This window comes from Lemur catta, chromosome 15, assembly GCF_020740605.2.
Source record: "Lemur catta isolate mLemCat1 chromosome 15, mLemCat1.pri, whole genome shotgun sequence".
Lineage (NCBI taxonomy): Eukaryota > Metazoa > Chordata > Mammalia > Primates > Lemuridae > Lemur > Lemur catta.
Window position 1 is genome coordinate 42757 of NC_059142.1, and position 25188 is coordinate 67944.

General features: G+C 40.7%; 1 protein-coding gene across 1 annotated transcript in view; it reads right to left on the reverse strand.

Annotated features, from left to right (window-relative positions):
• The window catches only part of CCDC144A (coiled-coil domain containing 144A), a 42629-nt gene that overhangs the window by 12182 nt on the left and 5259 nt on the right, over positions 1-25188 (reverse strand). Inside the window, exons 4-6 of the mRNA XM_045569624.1 lie at positions 23300-24256; positions 13765-14055; positions 3055-3269 (exon numbers count right to left, since the gene is read on the reverse strand). Coding sequence (XP_045425580.1) covers positions 3055-3269; positions 13765-14055; positions 23300-24256 — 1463 coding nt within the window. The remainder of the gene's footprint in view (positions 1-3054; positions 3270-13764; positions 14056-23299; positions 24257-25188) is intronic.

Here is a 25188-nt window from a genome sequence, read left to right on the forward strand (position 1 = left end):
TGCTCTGATTTCTTATGACATGAATTCAGGTAAAGAAAGAAGGTTGAGGCCTCATTTAACACAGGTCTATGTTACTTTTCTCCACATTAAGGAGATAACAAACACAGCATCAAAACTAAATGGCAGGGTACATGGACTGAAATGAATATTTTAATAACAATGATACACAATGAAAACTAGCTGTTATTTTTGATGGATTTTGGTTCAAACAACTGTTTGAACAAAATTTTTTTTGAAACAATTTTTTTTGAGAGAGGTCCTCGCTGTGTTGCCCAGTGGAGTGCTGCAGCTATTCTTAGGCACAATCATGCTGCCCTATGGCTTTGAACTCCTGGGTTCAAGTGATCCTCCTGCCTAGGCCACATGAGTAGCTGGGAGTACAGGCATGTACCGCTCTGATTGGCTTTTAAAATTTTCTTCCTAATCAAAAATGGTCAAACATTAGACGAATATCTTCAACTTGGTTAAGTATAGTTCAACTGTTTTTTTCCTTAGCGTTCTGCAATTGATACAGCTTTTCATTGTTGAATTCATCTTGAGATCCTCAGAAGTGGATTCTTAACATGAGTGAAATCACAGGGTTGGAGTGGAAGGTCCTTGTTACATCTTCATGAGAGCTGGGGACCATGTTGGCATTATACAGTATTCTGAGGAGGAAGAGTATAAGGAAATCTGTTTGGTTGTAGTCACTGTTTAAAGACTCTTGATGTCATTGCCAGCTTAGTCATCAATCATTCGAGTGAATGCCATTTTCAAAATTTAAATAGTTCCTTGATTTATCTATTTTAAAACTGCTGCATGATTGCCCTGCAGTAGGTACAGTTTATAATAATTGGGATAAAAATGCTGTAAGATAGCAATTAAGGATATATTCTTATGTAGCAAAATGACAAACTTTTAAAAACAGAAATTTATCTTTTTTAATATTTGGGAGTGTTTATTTCATAAAACTTATTTATCTGAGCTTCCTTTAAATAATAAACATGCATATGTGGTTAAGTATCTGGATGCCAATCATTCACTTATGATTAATGTTGGAAAACTTGAGATGGTGCAGGAAATCTTTCAAAGCGTTATCAACCACAGCCAAGCTAAAGTCAGATAGAAAGGAAGCAAAAGCACCTGTAAACATACTTTAAGTTATTAGTCCATAATATTCAATTTCTAAAATCTAACTTAAACACAGCTTCTAAGGAAATTTAAAATGTGCCAGTTTAGTTTTGTTTATTGAATAACATTAACAAATGGGTATCTGTTGAAAATAAGAGCTGTAAGGACTTCCATAAAACTATAAAATTTATCTTTCCTCTCTTTATGAACACAGATAATTATGACCCTTTACTTAACAAGCATAAATCAATTAAACAACTCAGTATTTCACCAAATTGAAAAGAAGTATTCTATCAGAAATCTGAAACCCAAAGGAAAAAGGTGACATAACTAACTGTGATCAAGTTGTTCTTCATGTCATTATTTGAAGTTCATGGGCAGGAGGCAGGGACCATTAAGTTTTCATTTGGAATCAATTCTCTGTCAAGACCTAAACCGTTATTAAGAATGCCACCACGAGCTGGCGGTATGACTGGCCTCAAGGCCTGAGTGGTAAAAGCAGATCTGGCTGCTATTAGTCTACAAGGAGTTTGTTACTGAGCTCTGCTGGTCTCTCACTCATTCTGGGAGATTACAAAACACAAACGCTCACTATTTCATTTTTTCCTAAATGATTGTACTTTTTAAAAAGTTATCTTCAGAAAATGGAATTTCCCATTAAACAGTGTTGTAATTCTGAATATGTGTCAGAGAGCAAGTCTAGTGGATGTAGTTATAGTTTTAAAATTGCTCTGAACAAGTACACATATCCCTACGGGAATTTTGAAGACAACAAGTAACTCAAACAAAGTAAGGAGGGGAGGGAAATGGCTATCGATGATGTATGGCTTAACAGGTAATACTTGCTGCCTTCTGGAATAGCTCTACTTGCAAGATTCTTGAAGATGCCATTAGAAATACTTGTATTTAAAGGGGAAGTGAGATGATGCATACATTTGTTTGACTATAACAGCCATTTCAATATGTATAAAGATATCAACACATCATGTTGTATTCCTTAAGTATAGATAATAAAAGACTAAAAACTAAAAAAAAAAAAAAAACTAGAAATATTTGTATTCAGTAAACCAATTTAGAGATTTAAGAAAAACATCCCTCAAAGACATTTTCAACATTTGCTTTCACCACCCTTGTGCATTTCACTCATCATGTGGGGAAAATCAAGCATTTGGCACTGAGGAATAATTCAGAGTACCAAGTCCAAGGGGAGCATGAGATAGTGGAGCTGGTGATCAAAAAGAACTAAGGCAGCTCCAAAGGCAGTGAGCTCCTCACACCATTACCAAGGCCTCAGAGGGGGGGCTGCCCTTTGTCATCCATACACCGGACCCTCAGACTGACCAAAGGATTATTTTTAACCACCTGATGAATTATACTTCCCTTCTTCCCTATGTTAACCATTCCCCATTTCACACACATGACTTTATCTAGAGTGGAAAAACTATAAAATATTGCTGGTCTCAAGGCACCCTCTACTGATAATTCCAAAGATCACCATCAAGGAAGGTTAATGTACCGAGTGCCTGAAGCTGCCAAGAGCAGCAGGAGGAGGAGGAGGACTTAACCCTTTCAGTTTATGTGGTCATCTCCCAAAAACCTAGTTAAACTTATTAACATTTCTAATGAAAGGAATGGTGAAAAGCAATTATAGAACAGTTATCACTGTCTCAATTATAAAGCTTCAAAAATACTTAGCTGAAAGGCTAACAGACTAGGTTAACTACATGAGAATAATAAGGGGTTTTAAAATCAGAAGAAAGTGAGAGCCAAAGAGTCCTGGATGAACATTTTAAAGGTAAGTTCATTTAACTGTATCATTTTCCAGAATTATAGTGTCTAGTTAGCTGTCACATCCCGCCAATCTCATGAACTTGTCCCACTAAAAATTATGCTTTCAAGTCAAATTAATGAGCTTACTTTCTATGATTTCATATTTTGACTTACGTTTCTGGTCCACATGCCAAGGATTTTTTAGCTTCTCCTTTTAACTTCATAGAGTAGCTTATCTTTTGCAATTCAACATTATCAAATTCTTGATACATTTTCATTTTGTGGAGTTTAGATTCGAGAAATTTAACTTTCAGTTCCATCTCACGCTTTACTGCAGCCACTTGTTTCTCTCTTAATTCTTGTCTCTTATCTCGTTGTGCTGCATAGGCCTGAAACAAATTTAAATGATGCAATATTGATCATTATAACCTGGACAATTATTATATATTTCTTTCCTTTGCTTCAGAGTCAGTGCTTCAGAGAGTATTTTATTCATTTTATTTTATTTTGTCTCCCTTTTAGAAACATGGTCTCCCTTTGTCACCTAGGCTGGAAGAGACAGCTCATGGCAGCCTCCAGCTCCTGGGCTCAGGTTGAGTACCTGGCACTACAGGCACATACCAGGTAGTTTTATTATTTTTTGTAGAGACAGGGATCTCACTATGTTGCCCAGGCTGGTCTCAAACTCCTGGCCTCCAGTGACCCTCCTGCCTCAGCCTCCCTAAGTGCTGGGATTACAGACATGATTCACCACATCTGGCCTCAGAGAGCCAAAGAAGCTGAAGTTTAAAATATTTATCATCAATATCAACTAAATGGATTATTCTATATGGATTATTAAAAAATTCAGGGGGAGAGGGAAGTCGGCTGACTAGAGACTTCAGCTGCCAGAGCATCCCACAGGGAAAAAACTGTTTCAGATAAAGGAGAAGAAGGAAAAAACACAACTCAGATGTATTTCACAAGGAAAAGTGCCAGAGTCTGTCAGAGATTTCACAGGAAGTAGTTGCAGAAAAGAATAGAAAGGAAAACGATATCCACAGAGATCAACCCAGGGAAGCTCAGAGCCCAGTGGAGAGTGCAGGTAGGGGGTTTCATTTCTCCTTCCCTCACACCTATGGTGGTCAGCGGTCCTCCAAGCCCCTGGAGAGCTTTTCTACCCTCACGAGCCCAAGGGCTGTTGCCACCACTGGACTGGGAACATCCACAAAATAAAGCATCAGGCTTCTAACCTCTTCTGGATCACTCCCCATAGCCACAAGCTGGAGCTGAGATGGTGGGTGCCACCCTGCTTCTCCACACATAGTGTTCCTTTGTCCACCCCAGGGAGCTCCAGCCATCCAGTTTTCATGTCAGCTGTTCCTACACAGACAGCTCCCAACTCCTGCCCAGACTGCAGTGAGCCCTGGAGAATTTGTGTGATCCTAGAGCCTGGAAATTCCCTGTGGGCTTCCTTCCAGGGAGCCAGACATGGTGGGCTGGAGTACTGGCTCTCATCCATTCAGACTCTTTTCCTCCCCCTTCTCTCACTGATTGCAGCCCAAAGGGGTGACTGAACTGAAACTCTCAAAAGCAGCTGTCTCCCCTCTGTTGGTGCACCCGTGACACTGAGGTGTCCACAGACAGTGGGGCCCACACCTTTCCCCTTGAGGACCTTCAGTGGACCCTTCAGGGGTGCCTACTCTGGGGGTTCCCTGCCCACTTGCACTTCCTGGAGCTGCTCACCAGCACTTGTTGGAGCCGCCCACTGGCACTCAGCAGTGAAGGGTGGACCCTGAGGCAGAGGGGTACCTAGCCTGCTTCAGCACTTCATGGATAACTCGGGACCAGCACGATTCTCTCTGGCACGGTCAGAGAATGAACTTGGAGCTCTAGGGGAAAGGCACGCAGGCCAGATCTCATGCCCTGAGGACTAGATCTCATGCCCCGAGGACTAGGACTGTCTGGGGGCACTGAGGGGAGATCTGACAACTAACTTCTGGACGCAAGTGAGCCCACGTGGGCAGAACTGACAACAGAGTGCAGTGTGGGTCAGAACTGCAGTGAACTGGCGGAGCACCCCTGACCCCACAGGAAAGCCACACTTTCAGACTGAGGCAGGACCTCAGGCAGTGAAGTTCCCAACCCACGGCACCACTGCTCGTGAGCTGAGCAAGTTCGGCCTCCCGTTTGCAACCATATGCTGTAAGGAGATGACCAGGACAGAGAAGGAGGGAGAAGAGTGAAACCCACTCCCACAGCCAGTCTGTGATTCCCAGATGGCCCCTCTCCTACGAGCAGCCTTTCTAGTTTGATAACTTGCTTCAGCCCCTTCCTAGTGGCTTTATCCAGCATCCTGGGAACTGACCTTTGACACCTGCCTCTGCTGAGCCTGAGGCAGGCTCTCTGACTCAGCCCTGTCCAGCCTGGCTCCTCCACCCACTGCTACTGTCATGGAGAAGAAGGAGTCCCCTCCCACGGCCTGGCGCATTTGAGAACTTCTCTGAGGGACTTGAGCCAGCCACAGGCCCCAGAGAACAACTCTGCAGCTGGCTCTTTCCTAGAAGCACCACCTACTGGCAGGGAGAATAATTTGCACAGCCCATGACAGCATCTACTGATTCAATCAAACGAGGCTTGGTAGACTCTTATTCACAAGCAGCACCTACTGTCTCAGAAATTAACCTGGGTGTCCCAATATAATGTACACTGCTGGGAACAGGGAAAGAGGGAGAATAGAAGCAGCCTGTGTGGGTGTTGCTTTTAAGCAGCAGATAAAAGTTGCAGGTGGCTTGACCCGGGAGGGGACTCCCTCCACTACTGCAGACCTGTAGACTGATGGGGAGCTGCAGCAGAGTCTGTGCAGAGACACTGCCCTGGAGAACAGGCACAGCAAAGATGTGGTGGCTGCTGATCCTGGGTTTCTATAGCTTACACCACTCTGAATGCTCAGGTGCATGGAGCCAGGTCTGTTCAGGACTCAGCTTTCCAGCAGGAGTCTTCCCATCACTCCTGCTGGGCCAGGGAGGGAGCATACAGAACCGACGCTTCCCTGTGCCGTGCCTGTGTCAGCGAGCCGAGTGCCCCACTCCCCAGTGTGAGTTCTGAGCATAGGAGGAGCCTCAGATGCTACAGGAACCAACTGGGAAGACTTGGACAACTGCCTTGGTGGGATCTAGGTAGAGGGGGAGAACCTCTGTGGTCCTTCAGCTGGGACAAACCCCTACCTAAGTGGCTCAGCATCAGCAGTCTCCATGCCAATCGGACAGTCCCCCCATCTGTGCACCTCTGCTCCGGCGATCCCCAGACCCAGCTCAAAGGCTCTTGCTGTACCTAGGCCTGAAGCTCTGCCCAAGTGGCTCTAGGGCCCTGGCCAGTCCTGCAACACAACCTCTGAGATTACAGAGTTGTGCCTGGGCCCCAAGAACAAACCCCTGAGTCTTCACCACTGCCAGTGAGCTGGCAGAACCTCCCCAAGGTCCAACACTTCATGAGGGATCCCACAGCCTTGAGCACCCATCACTCCTGGACTGGGATCAAGCAAATGTCCAGAGCCCGTTCACCCAGGACACTGCCTAGAGAGCCTCTCCAAGCTGCCACTGTCACCTCTGCTGGGTGAACCTCAGTAGAGCAATCCCCTACAGCATCAGTCTCTGTGGAGAGGGTTGCATACAGCCCCCAACTCAAACTTCCATCAATAAGCTGGGGAATAACTCACCACCCCATAGGAAGATCATACAGTACCACCCTGAGCTGAGGCCATCGCAGGGGAATGGGTCAAAACAGAACAGCTGTTCTACAGGCTCTCAGTGCACCCACCCCTCTCTGATGGGTCAACATTCAAGACTAGGACACAAAAGCATCACCTAGGGTCCACCCCTTCTCCTAAGTAAACAGCAGAGTTCTCAGCAAAGGAGAACAGGTACCCTGTGAACCTATTAGCCCAGAGCCGAGTGAAGAGGAGTCAAATGAGAAGAAATCACCAACAGAACCCTGGCAACAGAAAAAAATGAAATCGTTCGACACTGCCAGGCAATCACAATGGAGCTACAATACTGGACTCCAACCAGAATGTAATTTGCCAAAATGACAGAAATGGATTTACGAATGTGGATGGCAAATAAGATGGATGGAATTGAAGAGAAAGTTGACAACCAACAAAAATCAGCCAAGAAATATTTCAGGAAATCAATGAAAAAGTCGCTTAGGAGACAACACAAGAAAGAATGTAACAGAACATAAAGAAGTGAAAGAGTTATTTAGGGAATTTTAAAAAATAGTAGAAAGCTTCAAAAACAGAAAGAAAGAAGGAGAAGAAAGAATCTCAGAGCTTGAGACAAGGCTCTGGAGCTAATCCAGTCATTCAAAAAGGCAGAGAAAAGAATAAAAAAGACTGAGCAATCAGTGAGATAGATATGAGACAATGTGAAGCAAACTGACATATGAATTATAGGTATTCCTGAGGGAGAAGAAGAAAGAACAAAAAACATGAAAGTCTATTTAAGGACCTTATGGAGGAACTTATTGGTATTGCCAGAGATTCAGACATCCAGATATAAGACAGTCATCAAACACCATGAAAATTCACAGCAAACAGGGCATCTCCAAGAAGTGTAGTAATCAACCCGCCCAAAATCAAAATGAAGGAGAAAATTCTGCAAGCAAGAAGACAAAAGCCAACAACTAACCTACAAAGGGGAACTCATCAGGCTAACTGCAGACTTCTCAGTCGAGATTTTACAAGTCAGAAGGGAATAGGGCCCCATCTTCAATCTTCTTAAACAGAACAACTGCCAGACTAGGATTTTGAATCTTACAAACCTAAGTTTCACAATGGATGGAGAAATTAAGTCTTTTCCAGACAAGCAAACACTGAAGGAATTTGCCCTGGCCAGACCTGTCCTGCAGGAAATACTCAGAATTGCATTGTATATGAATCAGCATAATAGATACCCACCAGTGTAAGATCACCCAAGAAAACCTAAAACTCACAGTTCTTATAAAATAACAGCACAAGAGGGAAAACTAAACCATAAGGTACTACCCAAAATGGCAAAAACCCATCAGCAACCCAGATATCAATTCTATCACTCAACATTAAGAGTCTGCATGCTGTACTCAAAAGACATAGTCTGGTGAAATGACTGACAAAACACCACCCAAATGTCTGCTGTCTCCAGGAAACATATCTAAACCACAGGGACACATACAGACTCAACGTGAAAGGATGGAAAAAAAATATTCCACATGAACAGAAACAAGAAGAGAGCAGGTGTAGACATTTCATACTAGATAAAGTGGACTTTAAATCAACAAAGCTATAGAATGACACAGAGGATCTTTATATAATGGTAGAGGGAGCAATTTAACAAAAAGACATAACAATCCTAAATATAAGTGCCCCAATACAGGAGCTCCCAGATACACAAAGCCGATTCCACTAGAGCTAAGCAAAGAAATAAACAGCAGCATTGTACTTGCCATGGTCTTCAACACCCCACAGTCAGAGCTGGACAAATCATCAAAGCAGAAAATAAATAAATCAACACTGGACTTAAACAGGACTCTAAAATACACGGGCCTAAGAGACCTCTACGTAATACTCTACCCCAAAACTACTGAATATACATCCTTCTCATCAGCACATAGGACATTCTCCAAGACTGATCATATCTTAGGCCACAACACATGTCTTAAGAAATTCATAAAAATTAAAATCATACCATGTACTTTCTTAGACCATAGTGGAATAAAACAAGAAATCAATCACAAGCGGAACACTCAAATCTACACAAAGACAAGATAATTAAACAACCTGCTGTGCAATGATTATAGGATCAAGAATGAAATTAAGATGGAAATAAAAGGTCCCTTGCACTGAATGACAAAGGGGACAGAAGCTATCACAAGATATAGGATTTTCCAAAAGCATCCCTCAGGGGTAAACTCATAGCTTTCAATGCCTACATCAAAAAGACAGAAATATCACAAACTAATAAGCTAACAGCACATGTCAAGGAACTAGAAGAAAAAGAGGAAACCAAACTCAAAGCCAGTGGAAGAAAAGAAAGAACAAATGTCAGAACAGAAGTAAAAGAAATAGAAAATAAAAAAAAATATATATAAAGAGCTAGAAAAAATAATTCTGCACTTCATTTGGAACCATAAAGGAGCCCAAAGAGCCAAAGGAATCTTAAGCAAAAAGAATTAATCTGGAGGCATCACATTACCAGCCTTCAAACTATACTACCAGGCTATAGTAACTAAAAGAGCATGAGATTGGTACAAAAAAACAGAGACACAGACCAATGGAATGGAACAGAGAACCCAGATATAAAACCATCTACCTACAGCCAATTCATCTTTGAAAAAGCAGACAATATACACTGGGGAAAAGCAGCTCTATTCAATAAACAGTGCTGAACAAACTGGATAGCCACATACAGAAGAATGAAACAGGACCCTTTGCTCTCACCACTCACAATAATTAACTCAAGATGGATAAAAGGATTAAGTGTAAGGCATAAAACCATACAAAATCTAAAAGAAAATGTAGAAAAAACACTTCTAGGTATCGGCCTGGGCAAACAATTTATGACTAAGACCCCAAAGGCAATTACAGCAACAACACAATAAATAAATGGGATTTGATTAAATTAAAAAGCTTCTACATGCCAAAGCAAATAAGAGAGAAAACCAACAACCTACAGATTGGGAGAAAATATTGGCACATCCTACATATGATAAAAGGCTAACATACAGAATCTACAAAGAACTAAAACAAATCAGCAAGAGGCAAAGAAATAACCCCAAACAAATAACTCTAAAGGGGTTTCACACCGGAATTTTACCACACCTACAAAGAAGAACTGATGCCTATCCTGCAGAAATTATTCCGCAACATCAAGAAGGATGGAATCCTCCTCAACACATTTTATGAAGCCAACATAACCCTGATACCAAAACCAGGAAAGGATACAACAAAAAAAGAAAACTGCAGACCAACACCCCTTATGAATATAGATGCAAAAATTCTCATCAAAACCCTAGCCAACCGAATTCAGGTGCTTCTCACAAAAATAATCCATCACAACCAAGTGGGCTTCATCCCAGAGATGCAGGGATGGTTCAACATACACAAATCTATAAATATAACTCACCACATAAATAGTAGCAAAAACAAAGACCATATGTTCCTCTCAATAGACGCAGAGAAAGCATCTGACAAAATTCAACACTCTTTTATGAAAAGAATGCTTAACAAAATAAGCATAGGCGGGGCTTACCTAAAAATGATACAAACCATATATGACAAACCCACAACCAACATCATCCTGAATGGGGAAAAATGGAAAGCATTAACACTTAGAACTGGAATCAGAAAAGGATGCCCACTGTTCAACATAGTGCTGGACATCCTTGCTAGAGCAATTAGACAAGAGAGGAGAAATTAAGGGCATCCAAATGGGGACAGAAGAGATCAAACTCTCACTCTTTGCTGATGATATGATATTATATATAGAACACCCAAAGGATTCAACCAACAGACTCTTGGAATTGATAAATGAATTCAGTAAAGTCTCAGGATACAAAATCAATACACACAAATCAGAGGCATTCATATATGCCAATAACAGTCAACCTCAGAACCAAATCAAAGACTCAATACTCTTCAGAGTAGCAACAATGAAAATAAAGTACCTAGAAATATATTTAACTAAGAAGGTACAGGACCTCTACAAGGAGAACTATGAAACACTGAGGAAGGAAATAGCAGAGGATGTAAAATGGTGGAAAACCATACCATGCTCGTGCATTCGCAGAATCAATGTTGTTAGAATGTCTACACTACGCAAAGTGATCTACAGATACAATGCAATCCCTATTAAAATATCAACATCATTTCTCACAGATCTAGAAAAAATAATTTAACACTTCGTATGGAACCAGAGAAGACCCCATATAACAAAAGCAATCCTATGCAAAAAGAACAAAACAGGAGGCATCAATGTACCAGACTTCAAACTATATTACAAGGCTATAGTAACTAAAACAGCATGGTACTGGCACAAGAACAGGTACAGAGACCAGTGGAACAGAATTAAGAACACAGATATAAAACCATCCTCATTTAGCCATTTAATCTTTGACAAAGCAGACAAAAACATACACTGGGGAAAAGAATCCTTATTCAATAAACTGTGCTCAGAAAACTGGATAGCCACATATAGAAGACTGAAATAGGATCCACACCTTTCACCTCTCACAAAAATCAACTCACGGTGGATAACAGACTTAAACCTAATGCATGAAACTATAAGAATTCTAGAGGAAAATGTTGGAAAAACTCTTATAAGACATTGCCCTGGGCAAAGAATTTATGAAGAGGATCCCAAAGGCAATCACAGCAACAACAAAAATAAATAAATGGGACCTGATCAAATTAAAAAGCTTCTGCACAGCCAAAGAAACTATCACAAGAGCAAACAGACAACCTACAGAATGGGAAAAAATATTTGCATGTTACACATCTGATAAAGGGCTGATAACTAGAATCTATTTAGAACTCAGGAAAATCAGCAAAAAAAGATCAAACAACCCTATCAAAAAGTGGGCAAAGGACATGAACAGAAACTTTTCAAAAGAAGACAGAAGGATGGCCAATAAACACATGAAAAAATGCTCAACATCTCTAATCATCAGGGAAATGCAAATCAAAACCACAATGAAATATCACTTATCTCCAGTGAGAATGGCCTTTATCAAAAAGTCCCCAAACAATAAATGTTGGCGTGGATGCAGAGAGATAAGAACACTCATACAATGCTGGTGGGACTGTAAACTAGTGCAACCTTTGTGGAAAGCAATATGGAGATACCTTAAACAGATACAAGTAGATCTACCATTTGATCCAGCAATCCCATTACTGGGAATCTACCCCAAAGACCAAAAGACATTCTGTAAAAAAGACATCTGCACTCGAATGTTTATAGCAGCACACTTCACAATTGCAAAGATGCGGAAACAACTCAAGTGCCCATCAATACATGAGTGGATTAATAAAATGTGGTATATGTATACCAGGGAGTACTATTCAGCTATAAGAAACAATGGTGATACAGCACCTCTTGTATTTTCCTAGATAGAGCTAGAACCCATTCTACTAAGTGAAGTATCCCAAGAATGGAAAAATAAGCACCACAGGTACTCACCATCAAATTGGTTTTAACTCATCCACACCTAAGTGCACATGTAGAAATAACATTCATCAGGCATCGAGCCTGATGGGAGAGGGGAGGGGAGGGGTATATACATACATGATGAATGTGATGCGCACTGTCTGGGGGATGGACGTGCTTGCAGCTCTGACTGGGGGGGGAGGGGGAAGCAAGGGCAATATATGTAACCTAAACATTTGTACCTCCTTAATATGCTGAAATAAAAAAAGTGGGCAGAAGACATGAACAGAAGTTTTTCAAAAGAAGAGAGACCAATGGTCAACAAATAAAAAAAAATGTTCAACATCACTAATCACCAGGAAAATGAAAATTAAAAACACAATGAGACATCACCTTACCCCTTTCAGAATGGCACTCATTAAAAAGTCAAAAAAAGCAATAGATGCTGGCTTGGAAGAACAGAGAGAGGAACACTTACACATTGTTAGCAGGACTGAAAATTAGTACAACCTGTATGGAAAATAGTATGGAGATTTCTCAAAGAACTAAATGTAGACCTACCATTCAATCCAGCAATCTCAGTACTAGGAATCTACCCAAAGGAAAGGAAGTCGTTTTTTTCAACAAGACACCTGCATTAAAATGTTTATTTCAGCACAATTCACAATTGCAAAGAATCAACCTAAGTGCCCGTCAATTCCTGAGGGGATTAACAAATGTGGTATATATATATGTGTGTGTGTGTGTGTGTGTGTGTGTGTGTGTGTGTGTATATATATATATATATATATACACACATACATACCATGAAGTACTACTCGGCCATAAAAAAGGATGAATTAATGTCTTTTGCAGCAATGTGGATGGAGCTGGAGACCGTTATTCTAAGTGCAGTATCTCAAGAATGGAAAAACAAACATCACATGCATTCTCTAATAAATTGGAACTAAATGATGGGCACACATGTGCACAGAGGGAAGTAAAAGTCATTGGAAATCAAGCAGGGGAAACCGGGGATGAGGAGAGGAGTGAAAACCTACCTAACGGATGCAATGAACACTCTTTGGGTGATAGGAACACTAATAGCCCTGACTCAAGCATTACAAAAGCTATCCATGTAAGAAAAATATTTATATACCCCTAATATTTTGAAATAGAAAAAACTGGCAACTTTTTGGAATCAAATTAGATTACAATATCATGTAGAAAATAGATAAGTACATCTACCACCCACATTGTACTCAGTAAATCTGTGGATACTTGTAGACAAAAAACTACAATTATGATAAGTATAAAGACAATGTTTTTCAAAGAAAAAAATTGGATCATTCTTAAAAATAGTACGCATGTAATCTGATAATCCAAAGAATTATAGAATCAATTTAAAATTGTAAAACCTGAGCAATATAACTTAAAAACAGTTCAAGAGTATGGGATAATTTCTAAATCATAAGTTTTTTTTCTTTTCCTAATAATCTTGTTTTATGACAACTGGACTTAATAATCAAATGACTCTAAGGAGGAGAATCATTACTCTGAAAGACCGTATTAGTTCTAATGATGATGGAAACAAAAATTTAAAGGGAGAAACAGATGGCAATTTCCTTCTAGAAATCTACAAAGTAAATTACCGTAGGGGAAGTAGAGGAAACACATACAATGTATATATCTACGATATAATCTGCAATGAAATAAATGAAAGTGCATCACAGGTAAATGAACCAACCTGCAAAAACAGATTGATTTTTTTGAATTGTTCTGCAACAGTCTGTTCGGCTTTTGCTTTAATCTCCCGTTTATACTGGTCAGCTTGATGACGGTCTACCATATTCCTTTCCATGTAATTTTTGAGGTCTACTATTGCTTGCTTCAACCTCATATTCTTTGTCTGTAATTTCTCATATCTTTCTTGGATTATTTCCTTAGGTAACGATTCCGGCTGAACAACTTGATTCTTTGCATATTGACGTCCACATTTTGAACATGGAAATTCCAGTGCTTGTTTTTGTTGATCAATCTGCAAGAACAAAATAATATAGTTTGGTAACGACGTAGGCTGACAATAACCTCACAGAAAACTAATAACACATTTTGAAATAAAGTTAATTGCAAGAAAATTTTATCTATACTGTACTAGATTCCTGAAATACAGACACTTGAATTGCTCAGGAAATCAAGACCAAAGTTAAAACCACCACCAATCACAAAAACAGAGTCTTTAGTCTCATCCTCTTTGCCACACAACATTTGCACTTGATCTTAGATTTTTCTATGCTTGATTCAATTCTTTCATCCTTGAAATGGCTCGTAATAGAAAGTCTCATGCCCCTTCTTGCATGACTATTCCCCAAAATATCTAGAGAAGTCTCAGGGATATCTTATTGAGTTATTTAGGCCTGAGTCAATAAATGGCTCCCAGAAAAAGACTTTCAAAGTAAGACTCAGATTAATGAATCCTGGACATATGCATTCTAATGTCATAAGCCTTTTTCTGAACGGCAAATGTCTTAGGATCATTTGAATTACATTCCCAGGAGTGATGATCCTTGGGGTTAGGAAGCAATCATCTCCCACTATAAATGTGACAAAATCCATTCATTTGAACAAAAATGTCTTTATTCAATAGCACTATATTATAATCTTTTGATTCTTTAGACAAAATAAGGGAGCACATTAAACAACCACCACCACCAAAAATACTTTGTAGAATTTCAGCAGTACCGAGTTGGAATAAATGATTTTCCTTTAGCTGTAATGATTATCTGATTTTAAAAAAGTGAGTGAAGTGATAGTTTTAAAACATGTCTACAAACTGCTTGACATTTCTGCCGTGAAATTCCCTCTCCTGAAAATGAACTGACTTTAGCAACTGGTTTCTAGTGACTATAACATGGTGGAACTGCTGTGTGACTTGTAAGCTTAGGTTAGAACACATAATTTAGCTTCCACCTGACAGCTCTCTCTAGGGAAGCCTATCCATGGAACACGGTCACCATATTGTGAGGAAGCCCAAGCCGCATGGTGAATCCTCCTGTAGCTCCAGCTGAGCACCCCAGCCCCAGCTAGAGTACCAGCCACAAGGCAGCTTTGACTGCCAGATGTGTGAACAAACATGCCTTTAGGTAATTCTAGTCCCCAGTTTCACGTCACCCCAGCTGTTGCCAAGTAAGAGAAGGAATGAGCTGGCCTCTCTGAGCCCTGCTTAAAACTGCAGATTGTGAACAAAATCATGTTGTTTGGAGACACTGAATTTTGAGGTGGGTTGTTACACAGCAATAGAGAATTGGTACAGACATGGATACTAAATAGGGCGTGCTGACATTAGACAACTAAAACATGTAGGATCCCTTGGGACCAGGAGGAAGGAGGATGTTCCAAGGACCTAGACAAGAATAAGAATGAAAACCAAAAGGTCTTCCAGGAGACTGTTAGTGGAAGTCTGAAGGCCCTGGTACAGGATGACAGGGAGGGTGTCAAGGCCAGTGAAGAAATGATACTGAAACCTGGAAGAAAGCGCACTGCTGCTACACAGCAGCTAAAGTAAAATCAACATGAGAGATAAGCTAAAGAAAATTAAATAGCAAGGATCCAGGGCTTCTTGGGTTCAAATATTAGTTTCCCATTTTCAGCCTGTCCACGTTTCAATTTACGATATGTAGATGGTCCCTGAGTTAGGATGGTTAAAATTATAATTTTGTAACTTTACAATAGTGCAAAAATGATATACATTGAGTACATCCATCTGGAATGGCAGGTCTTGAGCTTCCAGCCTGTGTGTAAAGCCACAATCAATGACACTTCTGGGTGTAGTGAGTAGGAAGTGGTGTGTTTTTGAAGTGGGAGAAATGTAAAAAGCATGCAGCCAGGGGGTAGATTGTCCTGGCTTAAAAACGTTTCCATACCTTCTTTCATACTCATCCCGTAGATAGAGATGTCATCAAGATGGCTGATGGAGGCACCTAGCACTTGACTACTCCACAGAGAGGGACCACAGAACAAGTAGCTTAGATGCCTTGAAGAACTCCTCTAAGAGACAACACTGGAATTCAGCAGGGACCCTCCTAAACAAGGAATGAAAAGGAAGCAAAGCAGCCAGGCTGGCAGGATCAGCTCAGAGCCAGGACAGACTCCCCTATCCCCAGCGATGCACAATCCCCCAAGGGCACCTGCAATCCTAGCCACGGAGAGCCCTCAGCCCTTGCAGGTCCTGAATCTAACAAAGGGAGCTGCCTGGAGCCCACACAACCGGGCTGTGCCCAAGAGGCAATTCACGCTGAGTCGCACTCAACCCTGAGACCCAGCTGCTGCAGGATATTGCACTGTAAGCACCCAGGCCCCACCAGGCTAAGCTCCACCTACCCTGTGGTCCTGCAGCCCCTGCATGTGCACATGCCTGGAGCCCCGCTGACAGCTCCTTACATTCTCCTAGAGGGTTATAGCATCGTGCACCACCTGGACCAAGAGGCGTGGCTGGGTCCCCAAAACTCTAGCTCACATAGCACCCTCTATCTCTAGGAATAGGTGGTCTGGCCCACGAGAGAATCTGCCCAAGGACAAAGGGAACCTAGGTGCATGCTCCCCAGAGCCTGGGGGCCACCTGACTGTGGCCTATGACGGTAACCCCACCCCCTCCACGGCAGGGCCACCATGCACCTGTGCACACCTTCAGGTGACGTGAGGACTGGCCTGCTCATATGTACCACACCAAATCCTGTGGACAAGCCTACCTGACATGCTGCGGCTGGTACCTGCATGCACCACATGAGAACCTGAAGACAAGGCCAGCCTGCCTGTTTTAGCTGCTGCCATCACCAGTGCCCACATGCACAAGCCAGGTTCCTGAGGATCAGCCCGCCCTTCCCAGGCCGGTGCACCTTCAGGGGCCTGAGGACAGTGCTACTGCCCACCCCCACCCCCACAATCTGGGGTCTGGAAGATAGGCCTTCCCAACTGGGCAATGCTGACAGCTCTTTCGCCTGACCTTCCCCTGACCTGCCCACCACCATCAGTGCACACACAAATGTGCCACCCAGGGGCTCAGGACTGGCACACCATTGCTACTGTCACAAACGGTGCCACATGTGCCACCTGGGAGCGTGAGGACCAACCTGCCACTGTCATCACAGCTGCTGGGCCACACTACCTGGAGGCCCAGGCACCAACGCACCCAGCCACCCCACTGACACCACTGGCACCCATCTACACCTCTGGGGTACATGTGCTAAGAATAGGATCAGTGCCAGTGTTATACTAAAGAACCAGGTACCAGGTGGAAAGAGGGGCTACTGTGAACTGAAAGATGATGGATGAACTTAATTTCCAATGAGAAAAGCTGACAGCTCAGACCTAATCTTCTTTCTTAGATATAAAAATCTACAGATGATTCTCTGAATTATAATGAGTTGATAAAACACAATACAATAAATAGCAGACTCAGTCAGCACAGCCCATGACCAAGAACTTATGGAAATGGGAGTGAAGAGGGAGGCTCTGGGTGACAGATTAAAGGTTTGAGTGGAGAAAATTGAACGAACGGACTCTGTCTTTGTAAGCCTGATTTCCACTCAAGTTGTGGAGTCAGCAAGGCATAAGCTGGCCATAAGCTCCTTCGAAAAGCAAAAAATGAAGACATTCAATACATTGACTTTTTACTATTACATAAGACAACTGGTAATATGCAACAGATTGCAAAAAATTTCTCATGAAATTTGACTGGGTACTGACATAAGAACAGACACAGAGCAACAATCTGAATGGTTAGTTCAAAATTAAACCCTTGCCTTTATGACCAATTGATTTTCAAGAAGGTTAACAAACCACCCAAATGGGAAAAGAATCATCTTTGCAACAACTGGTGCAGGGAAAGCTCTACATCCACATGCAAAAGACTAAAGGCAGACTCCCTCCAATTTCCATGTCTAAAAATTAACTCCAAATAGGAGAGCTAAATGGAAGAGCTAAAACCATAAAACTCTTAAAACACAGAGGCATCAATCTTTGTGACTGTATTTGGTGGTGATTTCTAAGACAGAACACCAAAAGAAGAAATAGATTCACTCAACTGTATAAAAATTTAAAACTTCTGTGAAAGTGAAAAACCAAGCCACAGAGTGAGAGAAAATATGTGAAAATCATGTATTGATAAAGGCCTTGTATCCAGGATATACAAAGAACACTTATAATTCAGAAATAAAAAGACAAACCAATTTAAAAGTGGGAAAAGAGTAGACATTTCTCCTAAGAAGATATACACATGCCTAATAAGCACATCCAAAGATGCTTAAAGTCAGTACTCATTAGGGAAATGCTAATCAAAATCACAATGAGGTATCACTTCACACACTAGGATGGAAAGTTTTCGGGCAAAGAGATAGAAAATATGTGTTGGCAAGGAGGTGGAGAAAGTAGAGCCCTCATACAATGCTGATGGGAATGGAAAATGGTGCAGCCACTTTGGAAAACAGATTGGTAGCTCCTCAAAAGATTAAGCGGAGATCATTAATCTCTATGCTGGATCTAATTTCCTATGATCCAGCAATTCAACTCAGGAGTATACAACCAAGAGAATTGCAAAGATACGTAAACACAAACATTGAACATGAAAGTTCCTAGCAGCATTACTAATATCATAATAGCCAAAACATGGAAACAACCCAAAGGGCCATCAAGTGATGAATGGATACATAAAATGCCTGTGTGTCTAAACAACGGAATATGAATCAGCAGTTAAGACATTAAGAACTGATCCAATTGTTTTCAAGATGGCTGACCAGAAGCATTACCAGCACACGTTATCCACCTAGACGAACCAAAAGAGCGTGTAGGCAACCACATCCTGAGTATATTATCCAAGAGGCAACATGAGAGTTCAATAGAAAAGCAAAAAAAATACTCCAAATTCTGGGAAGGACAAGAAAGATAAGCAGCTCACAGGGCCAGGAGTGGCTGAACACGGGGAGTGGATCCACGATGCAGGTGAGGATGAGTTTCTTTCTGAGCTCCACATTCCCGCTGGGGAATCATACTGTCCACACCAGGAGAAAGCACCTTGACTCTCCCAAGCCCTGAATCTAAGCTAGGGAGTGGCCAGGGAACTCTGAGAAAAAGTAAAAGCAATGTAAAATTAAGAGCTAGATTGTTCTGCACAGACTAGACCACAAGTGCTGAAGTGTAAAGTCAGCAAGGGAAAGCTTCACAGAGAAGGGGAAATTGTGTGCTGGGTCTGAATAAATGAGGCTAGATGAACAGAAACTGAAAAGGCAGAAAGGATGGCATGAGTGAGGCAGAGAGATGGTGACTCCAGCCCAAAGAACTCTGAGGATAAAATCCTGTGGCAGGGAAATGACAACATATGTCCACATAGTAACTAGGAAATGAATCTTCATAGCTGCATTATTCAAAACAGCCCCAAAGCAGAAGCGACATAAATGTCCAGCAACCGATGAGTGGGTAACTGGTATACCATACAAGCAAATAGTACTCAACTAAAATAGAAAGGAAGTATTGATATGTGCTACAACACACACGACCCCTGAAACATGAGGCTATGGGAAAGAAGCCAGTCATGAAGTATGACACATTCTATGACTCTATGTTTATTAAATGTCCACAACAAACAAGTTGGCAGAGACAAAAATTAGAAGATGGTTGCCTAGGAAGCAGAAGGTGGAGGGACATGGGTGAGTGGCTAAGGGCTATGGAGTCTCTTTTTAGGGTGATGAAAATATTCTAAAATGGACTGTGGTCATGGTTACACAGCTCTGTGGGGATACTGAGAGACAGTGACTTTTATTCTTTAAATGAGTGAACTGTATGGTATGTGTATTATATCCCAATATTTCCTTAATTCTCTATTTTACATGTGCATACTATATATGATCTTAATATTTCTATGCTTTTTAACAATGTTTTTCTTTTTATATATTTAGGGCATACATGTGTAGTTCTGTGATATTGATATACTGTGTAGATATGAATGAAGTTTGGGCTTTTAATGTAATCATCACCTGAATGGTGTTTATTGTACCCATTAAATAACATTTCACCCCTGACTCCCCTCAATCCCTTCTGAATCTACAAATGTCTGTTATTCCACTTTCTATGTTTACGTGTACACATGATATAGTTCCCACTTACAGGTGAGAACATGTGGTATTTTTCTCTTATTTCATTGAAGAGAATAGCCTCCAGTTCTATCCATGTTGCTGGGAAAGACCTAATTTCATTCTTTTTTTCTTCTGTGCTTTTACAAACCATGTAAATGAAAGGAAGGTGAAGGAAATGTCTACGTTTTGAAACAGTTTGTAAATCAGCCTAAATATTTGCATTTTGGAGAACACTAAAGATAGCCTTTCCATACAAGTTATCCTGAAATAGGCCGGGTGCGGTGGCTCATGCCTCTAATCCTAGTAATCTGGGAGGCTGAGGTGGGAGGATTACTTGGGGTCAGGAGTTCTAGACCAGCCTGAGCAAGAGCAAGACCCCGTCTCTACTGAAAATAGAAAAACTGAGCTGGGCAATTAAAAATAGAAACAAAAAATTAGCCGCGGCCGGGCGCGGTGGCTCACGCCTGTAATCCTAGCACTCTGGGAGGCCGAGGCGGGCGGATTGTTTGAGCTCAGGAGTTCGAGACCAGCCTGAGCAAGAGCGAGACCCCGTCTCTACTGAAAATAGAGAGAAATTATATGGACAGCTAAAAATACATATAGAAAAAATTAGCCGGGCATAGTGGCGCATGCCTGTAGTCCCAGCTACTCAGGAGGCTGAGACAGGAGGATTGCTTGAGTCCAGGAGTTTGAGGTTGCTGTGAGCTAGGATGATGCCACGGCACTCACTCTAGCCTGGGCAACAGAGTGAGTCTCTGTCTCAAAAAAAAAAAAAAAAAAGGGAAGAAAAAAAAATAGCCGGGCATTGTGGCAAGTGCCTGTAGTCCCAGCTACACAGGAGGCTGAGGCAGGAGGATCGCTGGAGCCCAGGAGTTTGAGGTTGCTGTGAGCTATGCTGATGCACAGCACTCTACCCTGGGTGACTGAGTGAGACTCTGTCTCAAAACACAAGCAATACAAAAAAACCCAAGTTACCCCGAAATCCATGAAAGACATATACACAGATCCTGTGTCCATTCTCAAAACTGAAAATGGGAAATCAGAAAATATTATGGAACATTCCATGAAACATTATCCTCTTGGTTAATCAGGCTTCCCTCACCATAGCAATAGTGAAATCACTAAAGATCACAGTTGAACAACAACAACAAAAAAGACTCTCAACTTCTGTGAGGAATGATGTTTAATTCTGAATTTTCCTAAAGATGTTATAAGAAAAACCATATGCAATTCGAAGAAAAAATGGCTGAATGACAGAGTTTAGAAAATAAATGCATGTAAAGATATATAACTGTAATAAAATCAATTATAATAAAAATACAAATGAAAGCTACACACTGAAATCACTATCATAAACACTTTATGTTACTTAACCAGCTATAGATGAACTGTTGACATGTTACATTTCATACATACTTGACTTTTGATTTGATCTATTTTCTTCTTTGAACCTGTCCCATCTTCTAAATTAACGTGACACGGTGAAACCTCTACAAAAGCCTCTGGCCTTGGTTGTTTTTTCAAGGTAGTAGCCAGTTCTTGTAGATGTCTCAAAAGTACCTGATAAGATATTTTTCTTACCTCATTTTATAAATCACCTTATTATTAAATCACGTTAAGAATATCTAACTCTAACATACATACTTTGAAAAATATCACCACATATACTGATTAACCTTCTTTTCCTCATGTGTACACATTCCTGTTTATGACTGAATTCAGTTGAGATCACAGAAAGTGTCAGCTTCCTGCCAAATTGCTATCCTGTTACTTAATCAACAGATTCAGCCCACTAGTCACTTGTCCCCTGAGGAATTTGCAATGTTCCACGATCTAATGAAGTCTCAAAAAGAAATGGGTATGTGGGAGGGACCGATGGGGGTAGGAGATTCTACATTGTAAAATGCTTTCCTTCTTTTTTATCAGAAGCTTAAATCAACCTCAGAGTTCCTCACATATTCAATTGCCTGCTCAAATCCTTCCCATAGATTCCTTTGTCAGAGTAAAAGCAAAATTCCAACAGCCTTCAAGGTCCTAGCATACCTGGCCTCCACCCTACTCCCTGACTTCAGCTCCTATCTCTCTCCCCTACTCACTCCATCCCCACTAGATGTGAATCCTGCCACACCTCATTAGTCTGAAAATGGGGATCCAATGCCAAACTCACAAATCACAGATAGCTATAGTTATCTTTATACTAGACAAAGTTATTTCCAAATCATAGTGATTGAGCTTTGAAATGACAATTATGAGCAAATTATGTGTAAAAATATACAAAGCAAATAAAAAATAACACTGAGAAGAGTAAATCAACTATGGTTTTGCTAAAATTAAGTAGTACATTATGATTTTTTTTTAAATTTCAGAGTATTACGGGGGTACAAATGCTGTGGTTACAGGAATTACTTTTGTGCAATTTGAGTCGAAGTTATAAGTGTGCCCATCACCGAGACAGCGTGCACTGTACCCTTTAGTTGTGAATTTACGTGTCCCCTCCTCTCCCCACCCGCCTGATTGGTTTCTGCTGAGTGTTACTACCATCTTATGATTTAATAAAAGTAAACTGCTGTTGAAGAATTGATAGGTCATAAACAGTACATCATTTCAAATTGAAATATTTTCAGATATAAGTCAAACAGACATGAATTAAAATAAAATTATGCCAACTAAAACATATAAAAAGCTACTGAAGTCAAAGTATTACAAGATACAGCAGTACATTTCAGTTCATCTCTGGAATCTAAATTTAATGGTCAGAGTAACCCACTTCACTGAATCTTAATTTCATAATACTCATTTCAGGTATAAACATTTCCATGTATCTGCTTCATCATGGTGTTAAAATGGGGCAACATAAAGACATTGAAATTGCATTTTACACAGTGTAAGTCTGCACTATTAATGTTAGTCTATACTGAAAATTTGTAGCTTAACCTCTTAGAATTTCGAAGGTGACTTGATGTCTTTCCTCAAAGAACAGCATCTCTCCCATCTATTTGCTGGAAACAAGGTATGTTTCTACGCTGACAGAGCAAATACTTTTATCATTCTAGATATTTTTGAATCCAGCTGGATTCAACATTTACCCATAATGAAATATTATTTGCAATTTTCTTTCAGGAGATTTGAAAAACATTTACCATTCTGTGTACTTACTGTTCTTTCTGCAGACTCTTTTTCCAAATGACACATTGTTTCTTTTAAACGATCACATTCATTGGTGAGCTCCTGAAGTTTTCCTTCTAGAAGCAGACTTTGCTTGTCACTGCCAGCTTGACTTTGTTTCACAATATCCTGAAGCTGGTCCTGGATATTGGTTACTGTCTCGTCTTTCTGGGCAGCTTTGTTGTGAGCAGCATGTAGTTGCTGTCGAAGCAACATATTTTCTCTTTGTAGTTCACAGAATCTCTGCTCTAGAGATTCCTGCTTGCCCATGTGTGGATTCACTTTGCTTTGGTCACTGCCATACGTTTGTTCTATTTCCTTCGTTTGGCACTGTGTTTGCCTTAGGTCTCTTGGTACAACTTCTAAAAACAACGTTTTTTCTCGGAGGAGCTCTCTTGTGTGATGGAGCTCTGTTTCCAGGCTATCGATCTTACTTTCTGCTTTAGAAAGTTTTTCAGAAAGAATCTCATTGTTTTCTTTTAGATTCGACATGTAAAAATTCATTTTGTCTTGTAAGTGATCCCACTTGTGTCTTGCTGTGTACAAAGCAAGCTCTAGGTGTTTTCTTGATGTCTCACTTTCATCAAGATCACGTGTAGCGGCAGTCAGTCTGGAATGGCATGAGGCAAGTTCTTCTTCCAGTCTTTCCTTGTTTTGTGTTTCACTCTCCAGTTTACACTTTAGCATTGCATTCTCAGCTGTGAGAACACAAAGCTTCTCACCATACTGAGACACAGTTTTAGTTAATGTTTCCAAATTCAGCAGTAGAGTCATGTAAACGTCATCATACTTTTCTTTCATAATTTCCATGTCCTTTAGATATTTCTTTTCATTTTCTTCATTCTGACTTTTAATTTTGTCTCTCTCCATTCTCACCATGGCAAGTTCTTCCTGCAACATGCGATTCTTATGGGGTAGATCTTTTTCTCTTTCTTGGCTATGAGAAATCTATGGAAAACCAAGGAAGCTTTTAGCTATCTCTCAATACAAGGACCTATCTATCATGATTTCCTCTGAAATTAAAAGATAACCTGTCCATTTATACAATGAAAGGGTTGCAATAAGTGGATATACAACTGGAAAAGAAGTTGGAGCAAACCCTCCAACCTTATAGAGCATAAATTCCCACAGGATCAAAAATTTATTTGAAAACAATTAATCCATGAAAGTAAAAAAGAAACCACTACCGGATTTTTAAGGATCTCAGAACTGGAAAAACCTTTCCCTGAATTACAACAAACCCAAAGGCATAGAATGAAAGATTCATAAATTTGACTACATTTAAAAATTGGGTTTGCACTCTAATATCTAACCTTATACTACCCCCATGGTGAGAGCCTTAGGTCTGCCTATCTTTGGACAGATAAAATTTCCCAAAGTACTTTACGTTCCTTTTTCCTGGGAATATTCTATAGATACTCTACTTTTCTAACATTTGTATAGTCTTCTTTTGCTGTCACCTAGATTTTCCACTAAATAGCCAGATTTAGAGAATGTGACCTTGTGGGGCTTCATGACGACAAAGGAAGCTTTCCCCCTTCTGCACTCAGCTTATTCTTTTCCCTACTGCCTTTTATCATTCTACGCTTATCTGGATCCTGGGATCTCAAAACAAATGATGGTGTTCACTGAAATATATCAACCAAGTTTGCCACAACACAAGGGGCAAAGTGTAACTGCTGAGTTGCCAGTGCGGAATTCTGAAAAATGAGATGCTCCCCAAATTCCATATTCAATAGACATAAAAATTTATGGATGGAGAATGTACCGCATGAGTAATTACCTGCTTCACCTCCCTTATCTACTGATAATGGCAGTAAAACCAAGAAAGATGAAATGATTCCTCCAAAAGTGGTATTCCTAAAGTGGTATTACCTAGC